The sequence below is a fragment of the Bos mutus genome, chromosome 8 (assembly GCF_027580195.1).
Source record: "Bos mutus isolate GX-2022 chromosome 8, NWIPB_WYAK_1.1, whole genome shotgun sequence".
In the NCBI taxonomy this organism is placed as follows: domain Eukaryota; kingdom Metazoa; phylum Chordata; class Mammalia; order Artiodactyla; family Bovidae; genus Bos; species Bos mutus.
In genome coordinates this window covers 50,886,517-50,907,272 of record NC_091624.1, presented here as the reverse complement: position 1 = coordinate 50,907,272, position 20,756 = coordinate 50,886,517, and the positions used below count along the sequence as shown (strand labels likewise).

General features: G+C 37.7%; 1 protein-coding gene across 2 annotated transcripts in view; it reads left to right on the top strand.

Annotated features, from left to right (window-relative positions):
* The window catches only part of ZCCHC7 (zinc finger CCHC-type containing 7), a 257,650-nt gene that overhangs the window by 234,704 nt on the left and 2,190 nt on the right, over positions 1 to 20,756 (top strand). For both annotated transcript variants that reach the window (XM_070375637.1, XM_005911148.2), the window contains exons 7-8: positions 12,292 to 12,387; positions 19,383 to 19,500. In XM_070375637.1, the coding sequence (XP_070231738.1) occupies positions 12,292 to 12,387; positions 19,383 to 19,500 (214 nt within the window). The remainder of the gene's footprint in view (positions 1 to 12,291; positions 12,388 to 19,382; positions 19,501 to 20,756) is intronic.

The window sequence follows — 20,756 nt, the reverse complement described above, 5'->3', positions numbered from 1 at the left end:
TAAGAGTGTCCAAAAGAGGGGTAGGGAGGAAGTTATGTGTACATAGGAAATTTCATATCAAATTTCAAATCAGAATAAAGCAACATACTTTATTTGCTGCAGTTCAAATGAACACTGTTTTAGAATTCATCTTCCAATAAAGCAAATTGCTCTATTACTCTCCGCTTAACCATGAGAGATGCAATTTTTTTTTTTTTTGCAATTTTCTTTTTTACCAGTGTCTGGTACCTTTCTCATGTTTTCATGACCTGGACTAATTACTTCATGTAGTTTTTTTTTAACAGAGAAAATATCAAAAGCATACACGTCTGCTGCATGCTAATGATGTGCTGTACATTTTTTCATGAATTTTCATAAGGATTTTTTCTACGTAGCATGTGTGGCTTAATGATGTAATCACCCGATAGACTAGAAAATGCTCCAAAGGAGACGTTACGGTCTGTTGTGTACATAATACATGTTTCAAAAATCTGCCTAATTAAGGAATTACTCGATGGATTGGGAGTCTGTTGGGTACATGACATAGTTTTTTTAACACATAGAAAATACAGGTATGTCATTATATATGATGCTTTTAATGGAATTTTTAGGATATAAGGGAAATTAATGGCAATGTCTGCTGGAATACAATTGAATTCTTTTTTTTTCACTGAGGAAAAACAAAGCTTAAAAATCTTCGGAAGCTTTGTTTTAAAATGAGACTTTGTTCCCAAATCTCTCACAGGGAAGTAATACAATGAATATTTGTCAGAAATGGAAGGTTTTGTTCAAACCGTGGGTGGAGTAGGCCTGGAGTTCAGGTTGCTAGGTGTGAGGGCCCACTCCAGAAAACCACTGAAAACGGAGAACAAGATACTAGCCTTTATAGGGTAAGCATTTTTGCCTTTTCACAGACCCAGCTTTGGTTCAGTTCACTGCAAAACTATTTGCCCAACTTTAAAGTTTCTTTCTTTGATTCTTTTAGGCACCAGCTGTGATTTTCCTTGAATGTGTACCAGTTACTTTTCTGTTGGCATTTATTTTGTGAACAACACCAAAGGAAAGGGAAGGCATCCATTCTTTCCCTGACGACTTTTCATAAAACTAAATAAAATACTTAGAATACTATATCTGATTCTAGAGTTGGTAGTAAAAATAATATATTTAAATTAGAGAAGTATGTTTTAAATTCAAATTTTTGTTTTGTCCAAATGTGAAATTCATGACATTAGGTCACTTCAACTAGTGGACTTTGACTATGTGGGCAAGGTTTTGGATTGTTGGAACATTTTCTTGACAAATCCTATTTGATTACTTGGGTTGGATATTTTAAAATACATAAATATAGGAAGGAGGCTTGAGCTGTTTATTAAAAGAATAAATTAATTGGAAATATTTTTGAAAGAATAAGGTAGTTCTCAAGCATGAAAAGCATAATTGATTTGAGAGATGTGTATACAGATGTTCAGGAGGACTGAAGCTAAGCTCAGTGCGTTACTCAGTGTTACATTTGGTCATGAATACATTTAACTTCAAGCACTTAATGTATTTGCTTTTTAATCTATATTCATATAACAAATTATATTAATAAAAACATAGTCTAATCTTTAAGCATATGTATGATTATAAAAATAAGTCTATTTTGCATTCACAGGAGTAGAAAATTCCCTTTAATTAATGAAATTGATTGCAGATCCTATATAGTAATGAGCTTCAACTAGATACAAGCCCTCATTGGATCAAAGTCAGTCTAGATAAGGGCAGCCCAAGGTCACAGAGGGAGATCCCCAGCAGGTTCATTTGCATAAAAAATTACTGTTAGAAATAGGACACTGAGGCAGCTCTGGCGTTTTGATCTCTTGGCCTTTGTCATGGAGATTCCTGGTAGTGAAGGGAGTAAGGCCAGTGTCCCAGATAATGATTAACTGTTTTAATGGCATTCATTCATTCATTCCGCACTAACTACTCATGCAGAAAAAAGGGTTATGTAAAATGACATTAGAAGAAAATCATTTGTAATCGTTGCATCGGGCTGCACTTTGAGGAGACATTAGGAGTAAATCCGTGGCGTGGTAGGCTTACGCTTTATCTTCTGATATTTACTGAGTTTACTGGTGCATGAAAAGCTTTTAGCAAGAATAGCAGATGGGATGGACCTTTCATAGGTAATGCTATCTACCAGGTTATTACTTCTATATATTGATGGTAAAGTAATCTCCAAGATATCACCCTACAAATAAAGATTATTTAAATGTCTGTAACCAAAAAACAAAAACAAACAAAACTGCTTTCATAAATAGTTCATTTGGTTATCCAGTGGGTCAGTCTTTAGGTAAATCTTTTAACTTTAAAAAAAGTTCTAGAAAACTACATTCATTCCCTTGCATTTAACTTTTTGTCTGCAGTACAGACATGTATGACAGAACTTTGAACTTAGAGCTAATCAGTTGACACATTCTGCTTTAAATTGGACCTTTACCGTTAATTAAAAATAAAGACATGCTCCAAGGCAGAAGTATTGAGTCACAGATTTCTATTTCTAACACTTTAAAGAGCTGTAAGATTTTTGTTAGGTCATAGTATGAAAACTTGTCCACTGGAAATCATTATTGAGTTTTCAGTACTGTATTTTCTAATACAGAAATGTTCTCTAATTAGGTAAGATCTAGGCTGATTTCATTCCTATTAAGTCCTAGTACATGATAGCAGCAGATAGCATTTGTCATGTCATTTACTAATTAATTATTGCGAAAGTTTGAATTTCCATAGCACGATATAAATACTGTTGCTATTTTTATTATAATAATGGAAGTTTTTAACTAGTGATATTATTCAGATGAATGAACATTCAGTGTTTGCACTTCATCTGGGGCATAAATGAACAGTGGGACTAAATATGAAGCTTTTTGAATGAGATTACTTTCAAAATAAAATAAGTGTCAACATTAAACATGGTTTCAAAATCATGATTAGAAGGATCTCTCTGTTCCTGGTACTATGACTGATTCCTATTCTCTTTGTATTACTAATTCCTTCCTGGTTCTGCCAGAGTACATCACTCACCCTCAAGGTGAAGTATGAGAACTTACGAAGCTGTATTAATTTTTTCAGCCTTTTTAATATATCAAAGCATAATTTTATGAGTTCTCCCTTAATGACACAAAAAAATTAATGTTATTTCCCAAAGTATCCAGACTATTAAAAATAACTAAAATGTATTGGATACTTACATGGTCCTTGCACTTTATATATGCATTGCTGCTGCTGCTGCTAAGTCGCTTCAGTCGTGTCCGAATCTGTGCGACCCCAGAGGGCAGCCCACCAGGCTCCCCCTCCCTGGGATTCTCCAGGCAAGAACACTGGAGTGGGTTGCCATTTCCTTCTCCAACGCCTGAAAGTGAAAAGTGAAAGTGAAGTCGTCAGTCGTGTCCGATTCTTTGCAACCCCATGGACTGCAGCCTACCAGGCTCCTCCATCCATGGGATTTTCCAGGCAAGAGTACTGGAGTGGGGTGCCATTGCCTTCTCCGTATATATGCATTATCTGATTATTAATTTATTAATACTTAGTGAACTCCTACTATACACCTAGGCCTATTCCAGGAGTGAGGGTACAACACTGAACAAAAAAACAGACAACATCCCTGCAAGTTAGGGGATAGGCAAACCAAATAAGTAAACAGTACAGGTGTCAGATGTAGTGAGTACCTTGGAGTTTAAAAAAAAAAAAGTGAAACAGGATAGGGAACACCAGTTGCAGGGAGCTAGCAGTGTTAAATAGGGTGGTCAGGAGGACCTTACTAAGAAAATAACATCTGAGCCAAGACTTGAAGGAGGCAAAGGAGCTTAATTAACCATGCTTATCTGGGGGAAGAGTGCTGCAGACAGACAGAGCAACATTGGTACTCTTTGCAATTTCCTCAAACTTAAGCAATAAAGTAAATTCAGAGAAATTCCATTAAGCTTTTGCTGTGTATCCTCAATCAGTAGCAGAGTTTCAGTATTCATGTCTACTTTAAATACTTTTATTGGCTGGATAATTCATGGTCACTTTCTAAAATTTTGGAGGCTGTAACATCTACTCATTCACCAGGTATTTATTGAGCATGTGCTGTGTTCTAGGTGAGATGTTGGGAGACTTTTTTTTGTCAAGAGCCAGATAGTAAATATTTTAGCTTTGTAGGCCTGTCACTGGTCTCTTACAGCGTGAAAAGCAGCCTGGCTGTGTTCCAATAAAACTTTACTTAGGGACATTGAATTTTGAATTGTGTATAATTTTCACACCTTACAAAATATTTAATAAAAAAATAAAAAGAGGACATGATACATGAAAAAAATATTTTTAAACTGTTAATTTTTTCTATTCTAAAAATGTGTTTTTTTATTACAGACCTCTGTCCTAAAATGGATTTAATATTATCCCTTTCTAATATTTTATTTCTTTCAAAACTTCACTGAAGTATAATTAAATTTCAGTAACCATCACATATTTATAAAGTGTACAGTTTGATCAGTTTGGATATATGTATACAAATCTGAGAGGCCATCAAAATGTATTATTTATTTAATAATGCATTTAATAAATGTATTATTATTTTTGGCTGTACCATGCAGCATGGGAGATCTTCATTCCCCAACCAGGGATCAAACCCGTGTCCCCTGCAGTGGAAGCACGGAGTCTTAACCACTCCCAGTGGTTTAAAAGTGCCAGACTGTTTTAAAATGTTAAAATCATTCTTGGGCCATACACAACAGGCAGTGAGCCGGATTTGGCCTGCCAGCCATGGTTTGCCAACACTTACTCTAGAATCTTGGCATAGGGATGCAGAGTGGACTAGATGAAGATGTCTGTCCTTAGCACCTCGCACTCTAGGAATGGGGAGGCAGATAATAATGAAAAACCAGTTTAGTATATTAAAGGGTGACATAGGAAAAGGGGATCCAGAGCACTGTGGCCTCTACAGAGGAAGTGACAGGAATGAACCACTGATGAGTTGTGTTGTAGTGTGACTTTCTTTGTGTTCTGTACTCCCAGGGAGAAGCCAGAAGTACTGTGAGGGGTACAGGTGCCCCTGCATATGAGGAAGTCCCTGCTTGTATCCATACCAGTCAAGTCAAGTTCCAATGTCTGGATATACTTGCTAATTTGGTTCTCATCAACTCCCCTCATAATTACTTCCTTATCCTTTTGCATAGGATTTGAACCAATGGAACCTTTACTCAGTGAAATAAATATAAGTGAGAGTATTTTCCTTCTCATGAATGAATCTAGAAATCTTGGCTCAGAGATAAATTGTCATGTATCTACACAGACACAGAGAAACTTTTAAACATAGATAAGTTTTCCAGAGAACATTTATTATTTGGGGGATGGATTATGCTATCATTGGTTATAGTTTGTGCTAACAGTCACCAGTTAGCTGTTGAGTACCTACCATTAGCTTCACACTAGCTTCCCGTGCCACTTAAATCCAACGCTTTTCACCCTCATTTATGATCTGGTCCCTTTTCACCTCTAGAACCTCCTTTTCTCCCAATTTTCCTTCATCTATCACACTTCCAAGTTATAGATAGTTTTCAGATACTCAAATATAGCAAGCTTATGCTCACCTCAGGACTTTGCACTACCTATTCCCATGCCTTATGCCTAAAATGCTATTTCCCCAGTCATCACATAGTTGGTGGGGTTATTATGAGAAATGACCTTCGCAGTATGAGGTCCCCCATACTCAATCTGAGTCACCACCAATGACTTATTTACATAACATTTTAATTGCCTATATACCATTTATTACTATCTGATACTGCCCATGAATGTGTATTCTTGGTTTTATCTGTCTTTCACCACTGGAGATGCGAGTAGCAATTTTTGTCTTGCTCACTGCTCTATTAGCTACTCTTTTAAAAAAAAAATTATTTATTTTAATTGGAGGCTAATTACTTTACAGTATTGTGCTGGTTTTTGCCATACATTGCCATGAATCAGCATGGGTGTACATGTATCCCCCATCCTGAAACCCCCTCCCACCTCCCTCCCTATCCCATGCCTCTGGGTTGTCCCAGTGCACCAGCCTTGAGTGCCCTGTTTAATGCATCAAACTTGGACTGGTGATCTGTTTCACATATGGTAATATACATGTTTCAGTGCTATTCTCTCAAATCATCCCACCCTCGCCTTCTCCCACAGAGTCCAAAAGTCTGTTCTTGATATCTGTGTCTTTTTTGCTGTCTCGCATATAGGGTCATCATTGCCATCTTTCTAAATTCCATATATATGCATTAATATACTATGGTGTTTTTCTTTCTGACTTACTTTACTCTGTATAATAGGCTCCAGTTTCATCCACCTCATTAGAACTGATTCAAACGTGTTCTTTGTAATAGCTGAGTAATAATCCATTGTGTGTATGTACCACAACTTTCTTATCCATTCAGCTGCTGATGCACATCTAGGTTGCTTCCATAGCCTAGCTATTGTGAACAGTGCTGCAATGAACATTGGGGTACACATGTCTCTTTCAATTCTGATTTCCTCAGTGTGTATGCCCAACAGTGGGATTGCTAGGTCATATTGGCAGTTCTATTTCCAGTTTTTTTAAGGAATCTCCACACTGTTCTCCATAGTGGCTGTACTAGTTTGGATTCCCACCAACAAGTGTAAGAGGGTTCCCTTTTCTCCACACCCTCTCCAGCATTTTTGTTTGTAGACTTTTTGATAGCAGCCATTCTGACCGGCATGAGATGGTACCTCATTGTGGTTTTGATTTTAATTTCTCTGATAACAAGTGATATTGAGCATTTTTTCATGTGTTTGTTAGCCATCTATATGTCTTGGAGAAATGTCTGTTTAGTTCTTTGGTCCATTTTTTGATTGGGTCATTTATTTTTCTAATATTGAGCTACATGAACTGTTTGTTTATTTTTTGAGATTAATTCTTTGTCAGTTGCTTCATTTGCTATTATCTTCTCCAGACTCTGAAGGCTGTCTTTTCACCTTGCTTGTAGTTTCCTTCGTTGTGCAAAAGCTTTTAAGTTTAATTAGATCCCATTTGTTTATTTTTGTTTTTATTTCCATTACTCTGGGAGGTGGGTCATAGAGGATCTTGCTTGTGATTTATGTCAGAGAATGTTTTGCCTACATTTTCCTCTAGGAGTTTTATAGTTTCTGGTCTTACATTTAGATCTTTAATCGATTTCGAGTTTATTTTTGTGTATGGTGTTAGAAAGTGTTCTAGTTTCATTCTTTTATAGGTGGTTGACCAGTTTTCCCAGCACCATTTGTTAAAGAGATTGTCTTTTTTCCATTGTATATTTTTGCCTCCTTTGTCAAAGATAAGATGTCCATAGACGTGTGGATTTATCTCTGGGCTTTCTATTTTGTTCCATTGATCTATATTTTTGTCTTTGTGCCAATACCATACTGTCTTGATGACTGTATCTTTGTAGTATAGTCTAAAGCCAGGCAGGTTGATTCCTCCACTTCCATTCTTCTTTCTCAAGATTGCTTTGGTTATTCGAGGGTTTTGTATTTCCATACATATTGTGAAATTATTTGTTCTAGTTCTGGGAAAATACCATTGGTAACTTGATAGGGATTGCATTGAATCTATAGATTGCTTTGGGTAGTATACTCATTTTCACTATATTGATTCTTCCAATCCATGAACATGGTATATTTCTCCATCTATTTGTGTCCTCTTTGGTGTCTTTCATCAGTGATTTATAGTATTATATATATAGGTCTTTTGTTTCTTTAGGTAGATTTATTCCTAAGTATTTTATTCTTTTTGTCGCAATAGTGAATGGGATGGTTTTTTTAATTCTCTTTCTGTTTTCTCATTGTTAGTGTATAGAAATGCAAGGGATTTCTGTGTATTCATTTTATATATTGCAGCTTTACTATATTCATTGATTAGCTCTAATAATTTTCTGGTGGCATTTTTAGGGTTTTATATGTAGAGGATCATGTCATCTGCAAACAGTGAGAGTTTTACTTCTTTCCAGTCTGGGTTCCTTTTATTTCTTTTTCTTCTCTGATTGCTGTGGCTAAAACTTACAAAACTGTGTTGAATAGTAGTAGTGAGAGTGAGCACCCTTGTCTTGTTCCTGACTTTAGGGGAAATGCTTTCAATTTTTCACCATTGAGGATAATGTTTGCTGTGGGTTTATCTTTTATGGCTTTTATTATGTTGAGTTATGTTCCTTCTATGCCTGCTTTCTAGAGAGTTTTGATCATAAATGGGTGCTGAATTTTGTCAAAGGCTTTCTCTGCATCTATTGAAATAATCATGTGGTTTTTATCTTTAAATTTGTTAATGTGGTGTATCACATTGATTGATTTGTGAATATTGAAGAATCCTTGCATCCCTGGGATAAAGCCCATTTGGTCATGATGTATGATCTTTTTAATATGTTGTTGGATTCTGTTTGCTAGAATTTTGTTAAGGATTTTTGCATCTATGTTCATCAGTGATATTGGCATGTAGTTTTCTCTTTTTTGTGGCATCTTTGTCTGGTTTTGGTATTCGGGTGATGGTGGCCTCATAGAGTGAGTCTGGGATTTTACCTTCCTCTGCAATTTTCTGGAAGAGTAAGTAGGATAGGTGTTAGCTTTTCTCTAAATTTTTGGTAGAATTCACCTGTGAAGCCATCTGGTCCTGGGCTTTTGTTTGTTGGAACATTTTTGATTACAGTTTCAATTTCCATGCTTGTGATGGGTCTGTTAAGATTTTCTGTTTCTTCCTGGTTCAATTTTGGAAGGTTATACTTTTCTAAGAATTCGTCCATTTCTTCCAAGTTGTCCATTTTATTGTCATATAGTTGCTGATATAGTTTCTTATGATCCTTTATATTTCTATGTTGTCTGTTGTGATTTCTCCATTTCCATTTCTAATTTTATTGGTTTGATTCTTCTCCCTTTTTTCCTTGATGAGTCTGGCTAATGGTTTGTCTATTTATCTTCTCAAAGAACCAGTTTTGTTAATTTTTGCTGTAGTCTCCTTTGTTTCTTTTTCATTTATTTCTGCCCTAATTTTTATGATTTCTTTCCTTCTACTAACCGTGGGGTTCTTCATTTCTTCTTTTTCTAGTTGCGTTAGGTGTGCTGCTGCTGCTAAGTCGCTTCAGTCATGTCCGACTCCATAGGCGGCAGCCCACGTTAAGTGTAAAGTTAGGTTATTTATTTGATTTTTCTCTTGGCCATTAGTTAATCTTAGAGCAATATCTGGCATGTATTAGGCACTCAGTAATTGTCTTTTGGGTGGTTTAAGGAAAGTATATACAGATGCTCATGCCACGTGCCTTGCACGCTGATAATTGTCACTATGGAGGCATCCTTGGACTTAGATTTTGCTCTGCTCGTCCCCCTCTTTTCTCATACACAATGTGGTTTCTTGAAAAAGTCATCTATATTCTGTTCTTCAGCATCTTCCTACTTGTAATAAACCCCTTACAATCTGGCTGGTGCCTCTGCCTCTCAAATGAAACTGCTCACACCAGTTGTCAACAACTTCCTGGCTGCCATGTCTAATGGATTTTGTAGTCTTTGTTATATATGATTCATCAGTGGTGTTTGACAACTTCTCCATTCTGCCTTCACATCCATGGTACCATCTCTTTGGGTTTTATTTCTTTCCCTTAAACCATTATGTGCTTATGGTTGCAAATTTTTTGTCACATCACATAATATCTTTTAGATGGAAAAATTATTTCTCCTTACTAACTTCATGTCTTCCTAGCACTCTGCTACCTGAACAGATTTGTAAGCCACTGAGCATGAGTGGTACGTGCTTCTATGCATGCCTGTTAAAACTGTATTTAATGGCTTTTTGCTAGTCTCAATTCATGATCCCCATTTTTTATTGAAGGATGTATTTGTTGGTTGTGTTTTTGATTATATCCCAATTTGTAATAGCTGAAGTTGTAAATTCCGTTTTGTATTTTCAGTAGAAAGCATCTTTCAGGTTACTGTCATCCTCCAGTTTTTCATTTTAGGAAACAGGAGCTAAAAGTAAAGTTGTTTGAAGAAGGTTACTTTTATAACCTGTAGTTTATTTTCATATATCAAGAAAATAAAACATCCACAATCTATCTATTTGGCACATTAAATAACAAAATTAGTTGGCACTCTTTTGTTGGCACCCAATAAAGAATACAAGAAATAAACTTATTCAAGTTTATTCTCATCCATCCAATCTCCAAAAATATGAGGAGAATTAGTTTTTTCCCCTATTTAAAGCCCCTGCCTTTTCAGGAGTTTTGCTCTCTCCATCCCTTCTCTGTGTCTTCAACTTCTCCATCTCTACTAGCTTTCTCACATGTTCAAATCTCTTCCATTCTAGCAACAAATTCTGCCAAATCCTCTCCCTTGGTCCTTACTGATCTTATTTTGCCCCTTCTTATATATCCTTCATAAAGCAATATATACCTACTGTTCAGGCTTCCCTTTTGGCTCAGTTGGTAAAGAATCCACCTCCAATGTGGGAGACCTGGGTTGGATCCCTGGGTTGGGAAGATCTCCTGGAGAAGGGAAAGGCTACCCACTTCAGTGTTCTGGCCTGGAGAATTCCATGGAGTCCATGGGATCGCAAAGAGTAGGACACAACTGAGTGACTTTCAGCTACTCTCCACGTTTCTTCAACTCCCATTCATTTTTTAGACATTTTTTATTATGAAATGTAATATATGTCCTGAAAAGTACATCAAACATATGTGTACAGTAATTAGTTATATAACTTCCATTCAAGTTATATGACACCAGTGTGTTCAAAAATAGAAAATTACCACTACCCTGAAACCCTCTGTGCTCTATTCTCTCCCCACAGGAAGTAATCACCACTTTTGTCGGTCATCATTTCCTTGCTCTTCTTTGTAGTTCTACCACCTTTGAGTGCATCTTCTTCACTCTTCAACCCATTGCCTGCTATTCTCTCTACCTTCCCACAGATTCCAGAGTTCTCACAATGAGATTATCCATAAACAATGACAAGTCTCATGGGTGTTTCTCAGTTCTAATCTCACTAGGCCTCTCTGCTATATTCGACATCATAGATCAGTTCATCCGTCTTGGAACTACTCTAAGGTATATGACTATTTTCTCTGTGGCTCTGCGTTCTTTAACCTCTCCTCCTTTGTCTATGTCATAGGCTTTTCTGCCCGTCCTTTACATGTTGCTGTGCTCAGGGGTTCCATCTTTAGCTCACTGCTGTTCAACTGGCTGTGGTGATTCTGAACACTCTGGTCATTTCAGCCTCAGCTGTTGTGTAGCTTACTTTCAGATCTAATCTTTAACTCAGACATGTTTCCTAAACCTTATCTTAAAACAGATAACCTCCTGGTGGACATCTGTCTCAATCTAGATGCTCAGCATCCAAAACAGACTTCATCATCTTTCCCTCTAAATTGACTCTGCTCTCTTTTACTACCTTTTCTGAATCAGTTGTTGACACTACTACTCACCAGTTCCCCCAAGTTAGAAACCTGAAAAGCATCCTAATTTCTCCTTGCTGCTGCTGCTGCTAAGTTGCTTCAGTCGTGTCTGACTCTGTGCGACCCCATGGACTGCAGCCTACCAGGCTCCTCTGTCCATGGGATTTTCCAGGCAAGAGTACTGGAGTGGGGTGCCATTGCCTTCTCTAATTTCTCCTTACCCTCTACCTAAAATTTTCCATTTGATATATGCCTAATTCTTTAAGAGTAAATTTAAATTTTATATTTCAAGGGAAGCTTTACCTGAGTTCCTCATCCCATCCAATAATGGATCCCTTTTGTCAGTCCATTAATACTTTGTACATGCTTCTATCACTATGTTTACATTGTTTGCCATTATCTATTTATATTCCTGGGTCAGGAAGATCCCCTGGAGAAGGAAATGCAACCCACTCAGTATTCTTGCCTGGAGAATCCCATGTACAGAGGAGCCTGGCAGACTAAAGTCCACGGGGTCACAAAGAGTCGGACATGACTAATCAACTAAACCCAACTGTTTGTATTCTGTCACATTCTACTAGGCTTTTATTCTCCTTTATCTGAGATACCTAATACATAACACAGTCACAGTATTGGCCACAACACCGAATGGAATTGAGGAGTGAGGAGGTTGAGGAAAGCACATGTTGATGTTAAGAATAAAAGAATTGTTATCATGTTACACACTTTAATCACACAGAACCATCTGAATATGGGTTCTCCACACTAAACTATAAGAGGCAGTGTTTCTAAGGAATCTTTTACCTAAAAGAAGTTCTTTTGGAAAGTGTGAGGTTTTAGTTTCCTTCTGACATTCACTAAATCTTCACAAATATTCATTTTTCAGACCAAACCTGGACCACCCAAAAAGCCAAAGACCCCTTCTGGACAATCAACCTTGGTGTATTGCTACAACTGTGGGCAAGAAGGCCATTATGGACATGTGAGTTTAAGTGGTAATTTGGACATAAAGCATTCTGTTGCTCAGGAGTGGTTGCTGAAAGGTGAACTTGAAAAGAATAATTCTAAACACTTACTTTTTTTGTATATAAACTAATATCTTGAGGTAAGACCTAAATATATTTTCAACTGATTTCAACTGATTCTTCCATCCCTACCAGAGTAATAGATCTGACAGAGCACATTCCTATATTTGTTTTAAATATACATGCAGGTTAGTCTAAAACAAATACAGTTCATAGAATTATTCAGACAAAATATAGTAGTTAATAAGTTTACAATTCTCAGGAATTTCAAGGATTGATAATACTTTGACCCAGCCGAATCGTGATTTTAGATTTTCTACATAGTTCTCCAGTATCTCTGCTTTTCCCTGGTACTGTGTTCAGTTAAATCTTTACCACTCACATGCAAACCCCAACACTCGCTGGTGGAAGGATAGAGGGCTACTGCCTTGTCAACCAGCCTGCCCACCCCACACATAGCCAGATTCCCTATCCCACCTGCATATTTCCTAACCCTAACTGAAAGGGCCAAACCTGTGTTCTAGATGCTGAGGTGTCAAAGCAGAAGCTTGTTGCTGTGAGGTGGGAGTGAGTCTCCTAGCCAGTTGCTTCATTAAGTATGAATGAGCAGTAGCTCATTGCAGAGATGGGATGCTGTAAGAATCGATTCACAGTCCATACATTCTGGGAATCTTGAGGAAGAGGAGGAAAGGCGGTGGCACAAGAAATAGAAAATCTGTACAGAGAAATACACCCCCAGTCTCCAGATAGGCTTCTAACAGCCTAGAAGCCAAAATAAACTGATACCAAATCAGATCTGATGACAGGAAGTGGAAAGCATACAAAAGTAGGGAGTCCTCAAAATGGCTAGTAGGATGGAGTGGTATTGCAGATCACATCTTGAGTTCTGACCATGGCACTTCACCAGTGTAGACCTTGGGGGTAGAGCTCTACGATATGGAGAGAGAGAAAAAAGTCTGGAGAAGAAAAAGCATGGGACAGAGTCCATCAACAGATGATAGTTTCCTTCCTTATTGGGGCAGTAGGACTATGGAGTGAGGGATAGAATATGAAAGCTAGGATGGAGTTCTGACCCCTAGTTGTAATTTTTGCTGTACTACTGACAACCATGTGACTTACATTGTAGGTGCTAGGGATGGGGGAGGGGGAATGAGGAGTTAGTGTTTAATGAGGACAGAGTTTCCGTTTAGGAAGGTGAAAATTTCAGGAGGTGGATAATAATGAGTTGCACAACAATGTGGATGTACTTGTGTGACTGATATAACTTCACTTTTATAGAGCTCACACTGAAAACCTAGTTAGAGAATTTTCAATTTTTTTGAAAGTTATCATCTCCAGATCTTTTTCTGCTCTGTGTTCCTTGTTGCCAAAACTCAGATGTTGCTAATACTGTTTAGTGAACATTTTCACATAAGCAGTCCACTGCCATACAAATCACATAGATGTACCATTTATGCTTGCTTACCTCTTTAAAGCAGAAGGTTATAATTTTAGCATTTATGTTTGTTCAATTAAGGAAAAACAATTATAGTTGAACACATACTGCTTACTAGTCACTCCTGTTAATGGAGATAGGAAATATATTAAAATCATTTGGAATTTATCCCTGAAATCTAGATTTAGATGATTTTTAATTTACAATAAAGCAAATTTGGCAGCCTTATCACTGCCATAGATGAAGAACCCTAGATTATCCACACTAATGAAGAAGATCAGTGGTGTGGCTAATCCAGAATAGTAGATAAATTATATAGCCAACTATCAATTGTCTGTGCTAATGGAGGGGACCAGTGATGTGGATAATCAAAATATAATTTACATGTAGCTTTGGAAAATGTTTGTAGTACTGTATAGCTCTGTATAGCCACATCAGTCTAGACTGTACAGGATCCAAATAGGAGACTGTGTAGGTAGGTAGTTAACAGATGTCTGAGGATGCCTCCCCTTCAGTTTCAGAAATTCAGCTGTACAGATGTTAATAAATAGCTTCTTCATGTGAAAGATACTCTAAGGTAAATGTGACTGCTCCCTTCTCTAATTCCACTCGCTCTTTAACTGGGGAGGGAGGGATGATCATAAGCAGCTTGGTATGAGGCAAACTGATAGGAAATGGTGGTCATTGTATGAGGAGATCACTCCAGGATCAATGGGGTGCTGGTAGTATGAGAGCACTAATACCTTTTTGTAATCGTGATTTGCTTAGAAGACATTTGAGATACAGGTTCAATCCCTGGGTTGAGAAGATCCCCTGGAGGAGGAAATGGCAACCCACTCCAGTATTCTTGCCTGGGAAATCCCATGGACAGAGGAGCCTGGGAGGCTTCTCATTTGCTCTTTATATTTTACAATTAGAATCTGTCTTAGTCCATTCAGACTGCTATAAACAAGCTACCATAGACTGAGTAGGCTTATAAACCACCAGAATTTATTTTTTACCAAGATGATGGTGCAGAATCAGTGTCTGGTGAGGGCTGCTTCCTCACTTTCTTGCTGTGTCCTCACATGGTAGAAGAGGATAGAGAGCTCTGTGTGAATCTCTTTTATAAGAGTTCCACCCTCGTGATCTAATCACAGTCCCAAAGGGTCCACCTCCTAATGCCATCACCTTGGGGTTTAGATTTCAACACATGAATTGGGTTGAGGGGACACACAAATGTTCAAACTATAGCAGAATCTTAGACCTAAATCTTTTATGGATATCCTTTATTCTGAAAACTTGGTGCCACTGTGGATAGAGATTTATAAAAGCAATTCTTTATGTTACCATGTAGGTTTGCCTTATAACTTTCAATACCCAAAAAGAGTCAGAAACTCAACAGCAGGTTAAATCTAAAGATAGTTGGAAGAAAGAAATTATAATGAACCAAATTACTGAAATAGAAAACGAGATTAAATAGCATCATCAAAACCAAAACCTGGTTCTTTGAAAACATTTTCTTTTCAAAAGAAAAGAGATAGACTTCTGGAAAAGCTTCTCAAAGTAAAGGAAAAGATACAAATAAACGATGGGTGAAAAGTGTAAATAGCTTGAAATACAGTACAATTTTTTAATTATAGGAGAATACTGTATAAACTTCATGAAGTTCAGCATTAGGGACTTCCCTACCCATTGTGTGGTTAAGACTCTGTGCTTCTACTGCAGGGAGCATAGGTTCAATACATAGTCAGGGAACTAAGATCCTGCTTGCCACATGGCCAAAATAAAGTTCAATGTTAAATCTGAAAAATGAAATAAATAACTCTATGGAAAAATATGAACTAATCAAAATGACTGAAGAAGAACAAACCTACATGAACCAATACCACTAAAAAGATTGAATTAATAATCAAAATTCTCCCCACCAAAATATACCAGAACCAGGTAGGTTTGTAGTCAAGTTTTACCAAACATTTATTCAGAGAGATAATCCAAAAGAACACTACTCAACTTATTTTTTGAAGCTATTATAACCTAAAGCTACTTCAAAATATTTACAGAATGTTACCATTTTTATGAAATCTGAACACTTCAAACTTATAATGTTGTTTATTGGCATATTTATTAATAGTAAATTAATAGTAAAAGTATTAAAGCATGAGAATGGTAGACACCAACTTTAAGACCATGGCAGCTTCTGGAAAGGAAAGGAGATAAATGGGAAGTGGGAAGGACAGTTACACAGAAGATCTCAATTCTATCATTAATGCCTAGTGGGAAGAGAACTGAATTAACGGTAAATGTTGATTTGATAAAGCTACATGGTTAGGTATAGGTTTCCATTACTTTATTTTCTGTACTTTAGTGTGTATTTAGAATAATTCCTAGTTCTTTAAATTACAAATTATGTCTCTAAGTGTATGGCTGCCAGCTTGATCAAGTGTCTTAGAATTACAACTTGAGTATATCATAACAGAGTTATGATAAATCAGCTAAATTCTATTCAGGTAATTCACATATTTTCTTGCTAAGAGATACAGATAGCCTCCATTATCTTAAAGTAGAGTGTTCCTGTGAAACCTTACCTAAACCAAAGTAGCTGTAAAGCAAAGAAGCAGTTACCTTATAACACATTTTTCTAATGACTGCAAAACATAGGTGGAGATAAAACACAGGTGCTCACAGACACAGTTCAAAGCTATGGTGACTTGATGCTGAGATGCTGAGTGTAGGTTATGAGGAGGGAGCTTGATAGTGCCACTCTTGCTACTCCCAGTCAGTTCAGTTCAGTCAGTCGTGTCCAACTCTTTGCCACCCCATGTCCATCACCAGCTCCCAAAGCTTGCTCAAACTCATGCCCATCAAGTTGGTGATGCCATCCAACCATCTCTTCCTCTGTTGTCCCCTTCTCCTCCTGCCTTCAATCTTTCCTAGCATCAGGGTCTTTTCCAGTGAGTCAGTTCTTCGCATCAGGTGGCCAAAGTATTGGAGTTTCAGCTTCAGCATCAGTCCTTCCAATGAATATTCAGGATTGATTTCCTTTAGGATTGACGGGTTTGATCTCCTTGCAATATGAACAGTATGAAAAAGCTACTCTGGATACTCACTGTATAATGGTTGCTGCAAAAGATGCTAAAGGCTATTTTCATTTTCACCTTTTCTTATAAAGGTGAAAATTGGCTTCATAGTTCTTTCTGTTAGTGAAAACATATCTTTCATAAAAGTGAATCAGTGTAAAGCGAACTTTTAAAAAGCAGGGGCTACTTGTACTTTAACTTTTCTTTAGTACCTAGCTAAGAAGTACTGACAACCTAGACAGTATATTAAAAAGCAGAGACATTACTTTGCCAACAAAGGTCCATCTAGTCAAGGCTATGGTTTTTCCAGTAGTCATGTATGGATGTGAGAGTTGGACTATAAAGAAAGCTGAGCACTGAAGAACTGATGCTTTTGAACTGTGGTGTTGGAGAAGACTCTTGAGAGTCCCTTGGACTGCAAGGAGATCTAACCAGTCCATCCTAAAGGAAATCAGTCCTGAATATTCACTGGAAGGACTGACGTTGAAGCTGAAATTCCAATACTTTGGCCACCTGATGTGAAGAACTGACTCATTTGAAAAGACCCTGATGTTGAGAAAGATTGAAAGTGGAAAGAGAAGAGGACAACAGAGGATGAGATGGCTGGATGGCATCACCGACTGAATGAACATGAGTTTGAATAAACTCCGGGAGTTGGTGATGGACAAGGAGGCCTGGCGTGCTGCAGTCCATGAGGTCTCAAAGAGTTGGACACGACTGAGCAACTGAACTGAAGAAGTACTGAATGTTTATGGTAAATTTTAGGCAAGATCGCAGAAGACAAAAGTGAAAGGTTCCAGAGACCAGCCTGTTTCAAATGAAAGACATTATTTGGTTTGCAACAAGTTGAATGGATCTTTGTCACAGATCAGGTTAAACAAAGCCTACTACATGGGACATGGCTCAGGCCAAGGATGTAGATTTGGGAACTGGCAACCACCAGAAGACCAGAGTAAGGAGAGTGGGGCAAGTTGAGAGGAGTGATCTTTTCATGAGTAGGGGAAGCAAAGAGGAGAAAGGTTTCCTTCAAAATCACGTAGGAGCACTTTCAAGCTAGGCAAACCCACCACTACCCTCAGTTCAGTTCAGTCACTCAGTCGTGTCTGACTCTTTGAGACCTGATGGACTGCAGCACGCCAGGCCTCCCTGTCATTTTGCCATTGCCAGCTCCCGGAGTTTACTTAAACTTATGTCCATTGAGTTGGTGATGCCATCCAACCATCTCATCCTCTGTCGTCCCCTTCTCCTGCCTTCAATCTTTCCCAGCATCAGGGTCTTTTCCAGTGAGTCAGTTCTTCGCATCAGGTGGCCAAAGTATTGGAATTTCAGCTTCAACGTCAGTCCTTCCAGTGAATATTCAGGACTGATTTCCTTTAGGATGGACTGGTTAGATCTCCTTGCAGTCCAAGGGACTCTTCAAGAGTCTTCTCCAACACCACAGTTCAAAAGCATCAATTCTTGGCACTCAGCTTGCTTTATAGTCCAACTCTCACATCCATACATGACTACTGGAAAAACCATAGCTTTGACTAGACGCACCTTTGTTGGCAAAATAATGTCTCTGCTTTTTAACATGCTGTCTAGGTTGGTCATAACTTTTCTTCTAAGGAGCAAGCATCTTTTAATTTCATGGCTGCAGTCACCATCTGCAGTGATTTGGGAGCCCAGAAAAATAAAGTTTGTCACTGTTTCCTTTGTTTCCCCATCTATTTGCCATGAAGTGATGGGATCAGATGCCATGATCTTAGTTTTCTGAATCTTGAGGTTTAAGCCAACTTTTTCACTCTGCTCTTTCACTTTCATCAAGAGGCTCTTTAGTTCTTCTCTTTCTGCCATAAGGGTGGTGTCATCTGCATGTCTGAGGTTATAAATATTTCTCCCAGCAATCTTGATTCCAGCTTGTGCTTCATCCAGCCCAACATTTCTCACCACCCTTCTCCCCACTATAAGAATCACTGCCCTTGTGAGCAGTGGTGTTGACTTAAAATAAGCTTGCAAAAACCACTTGTGTGGAGGAAAAAGAGCAAAAGTTTAAGAATTTAGCCCCACATCAGAGTGTAAATGTGATGAGAAGAAGAAAAGGAGAAGCACTTGGAGGAAGGCTGTTGGAAGAGACAGAGATGCAAAGGACTGATAAAACATAATTTCAAATGAAACAAACCGTCTAACAGAGGAACAAGGCACTGCTGGGTGAGAATGTTGGCAGGAAAAACTTTAAAAAGATCAGAAGGGTTTCATAGGTAAAGAAGTAAAGGAAGAAAACCCAAGCCTGAAAGACTAGCATGTAAGCACAGTCGAGTGTTGATCCTCCCAGTGTCCCAGCAAACCACATCCTGCAGCCATAGTACATATGAGTGATGCAGGGCTCATCTCTTAATTACAGTGGTCCATAATCTTACCAAATGGTTATCTGAACTGTGTGACCTTATGACATCATAATTTCAAATACAATTTGCAGGAATGTACAGAAAGACGAATGTTTAACCAGACCTTTCCAACATCTCCATTCATCTATTACTATGATGACAAATACAAAATCCGGGAGAGAGATCAGAGAATAAAACGAAAAGTGAAAGGTATGTTACTAGACTTTTTCCTAAATTGCCTTTGCAATAGTTCCTAAATTTCTTTCTTTCTTTCTTTCTTCTTCTTCTTTTTTTTTTTTTTTTTTTGTGTGCTGTCTTTGCAAACTGTTTTGTGGGCCTTTGGTTAGCACAGAAAATGTTTTTAATAATTACTGCAGAAACTGGAACTTTCTTGATCTCCAGAAGTCAAGCACCCACTTCAGAAATCCTGCTTTATAATCTGTTCACAATGAACATTTTTCTCACACTGTGATTATTTTAGAAAATGTCCAGAAAAACACTTCTGTCCATTTATGCATGCAGAATTTTTAAAGACTCCTTTGAGATTTTTCTTTTCAACAAGTAATTATGTTTTCCCTCTAGTATTTTTCAAGCAAAGAAAAAGCTTTCTCTGCTCGGTGATCCCTGGAGCTTCCCTGAAGAAGTCATTGGCCACCATTATGAGCAGAACTCCAGATCCACAGTCACACTCCATTTCTTTGCCATTGCTAACGTAATGCTCTTTCTCACCAAATTGTTTTATAATTTACATCTATTCTCTCTACCTCTCTTCTTTCTTGCTATATACTTTAAGATGGTTTACAAAGTTACTTTTTTTGCCTTCAGGACCAAATAATTCTATATTTTTCACGTTTGCTCATACATTGTTGACCCTTGGCCTTTTCATTATTCTTTTCCTGACTGTCTCTGAATTCAGGTCCTTTCAAAATGAAGACACTAATTCTGGAGAAAAGTAGATGAATCACTTCAACTCCTGCATATTTTGCATATTTTATTTTATATAAAGTTTATCTCAACTATATGTAGAGAAATTATAGTATAAGAAGATAATAATTAGCAGCTGAATTTTTAAAAGATTACAAATAAATGTACCAAAATGTCATCTCTGAATTAAAGGGTTGTGTGTGCTTTCTCTTTTATTTTCTCTATACTTTTTCTCTATTTCCCATCTTTTAGTTATTGACAACTCTGTGGTACAGATCCACTTTGAGGCTCGCTATTGTGGACTTTGTGTTTTATACTGAAGTTTATAAGTAATTTGGAGAAGGTAATGGCACCCTACTCCAGTACTCTTGCCTGGAAAATCCATGGACGGAGGAGCCTGGTAGGCTGCAGTCCATGGGGTCACTAAGAATCAGACCCGACTGAGCGACTTCACTTTCACTTTTTACTTTCATGCATTGGAGAAGGAAATGGCAACCCACTGCAGTGTTCTTGCCTGGAGAATCCCAGGGACGGGAAAGCCT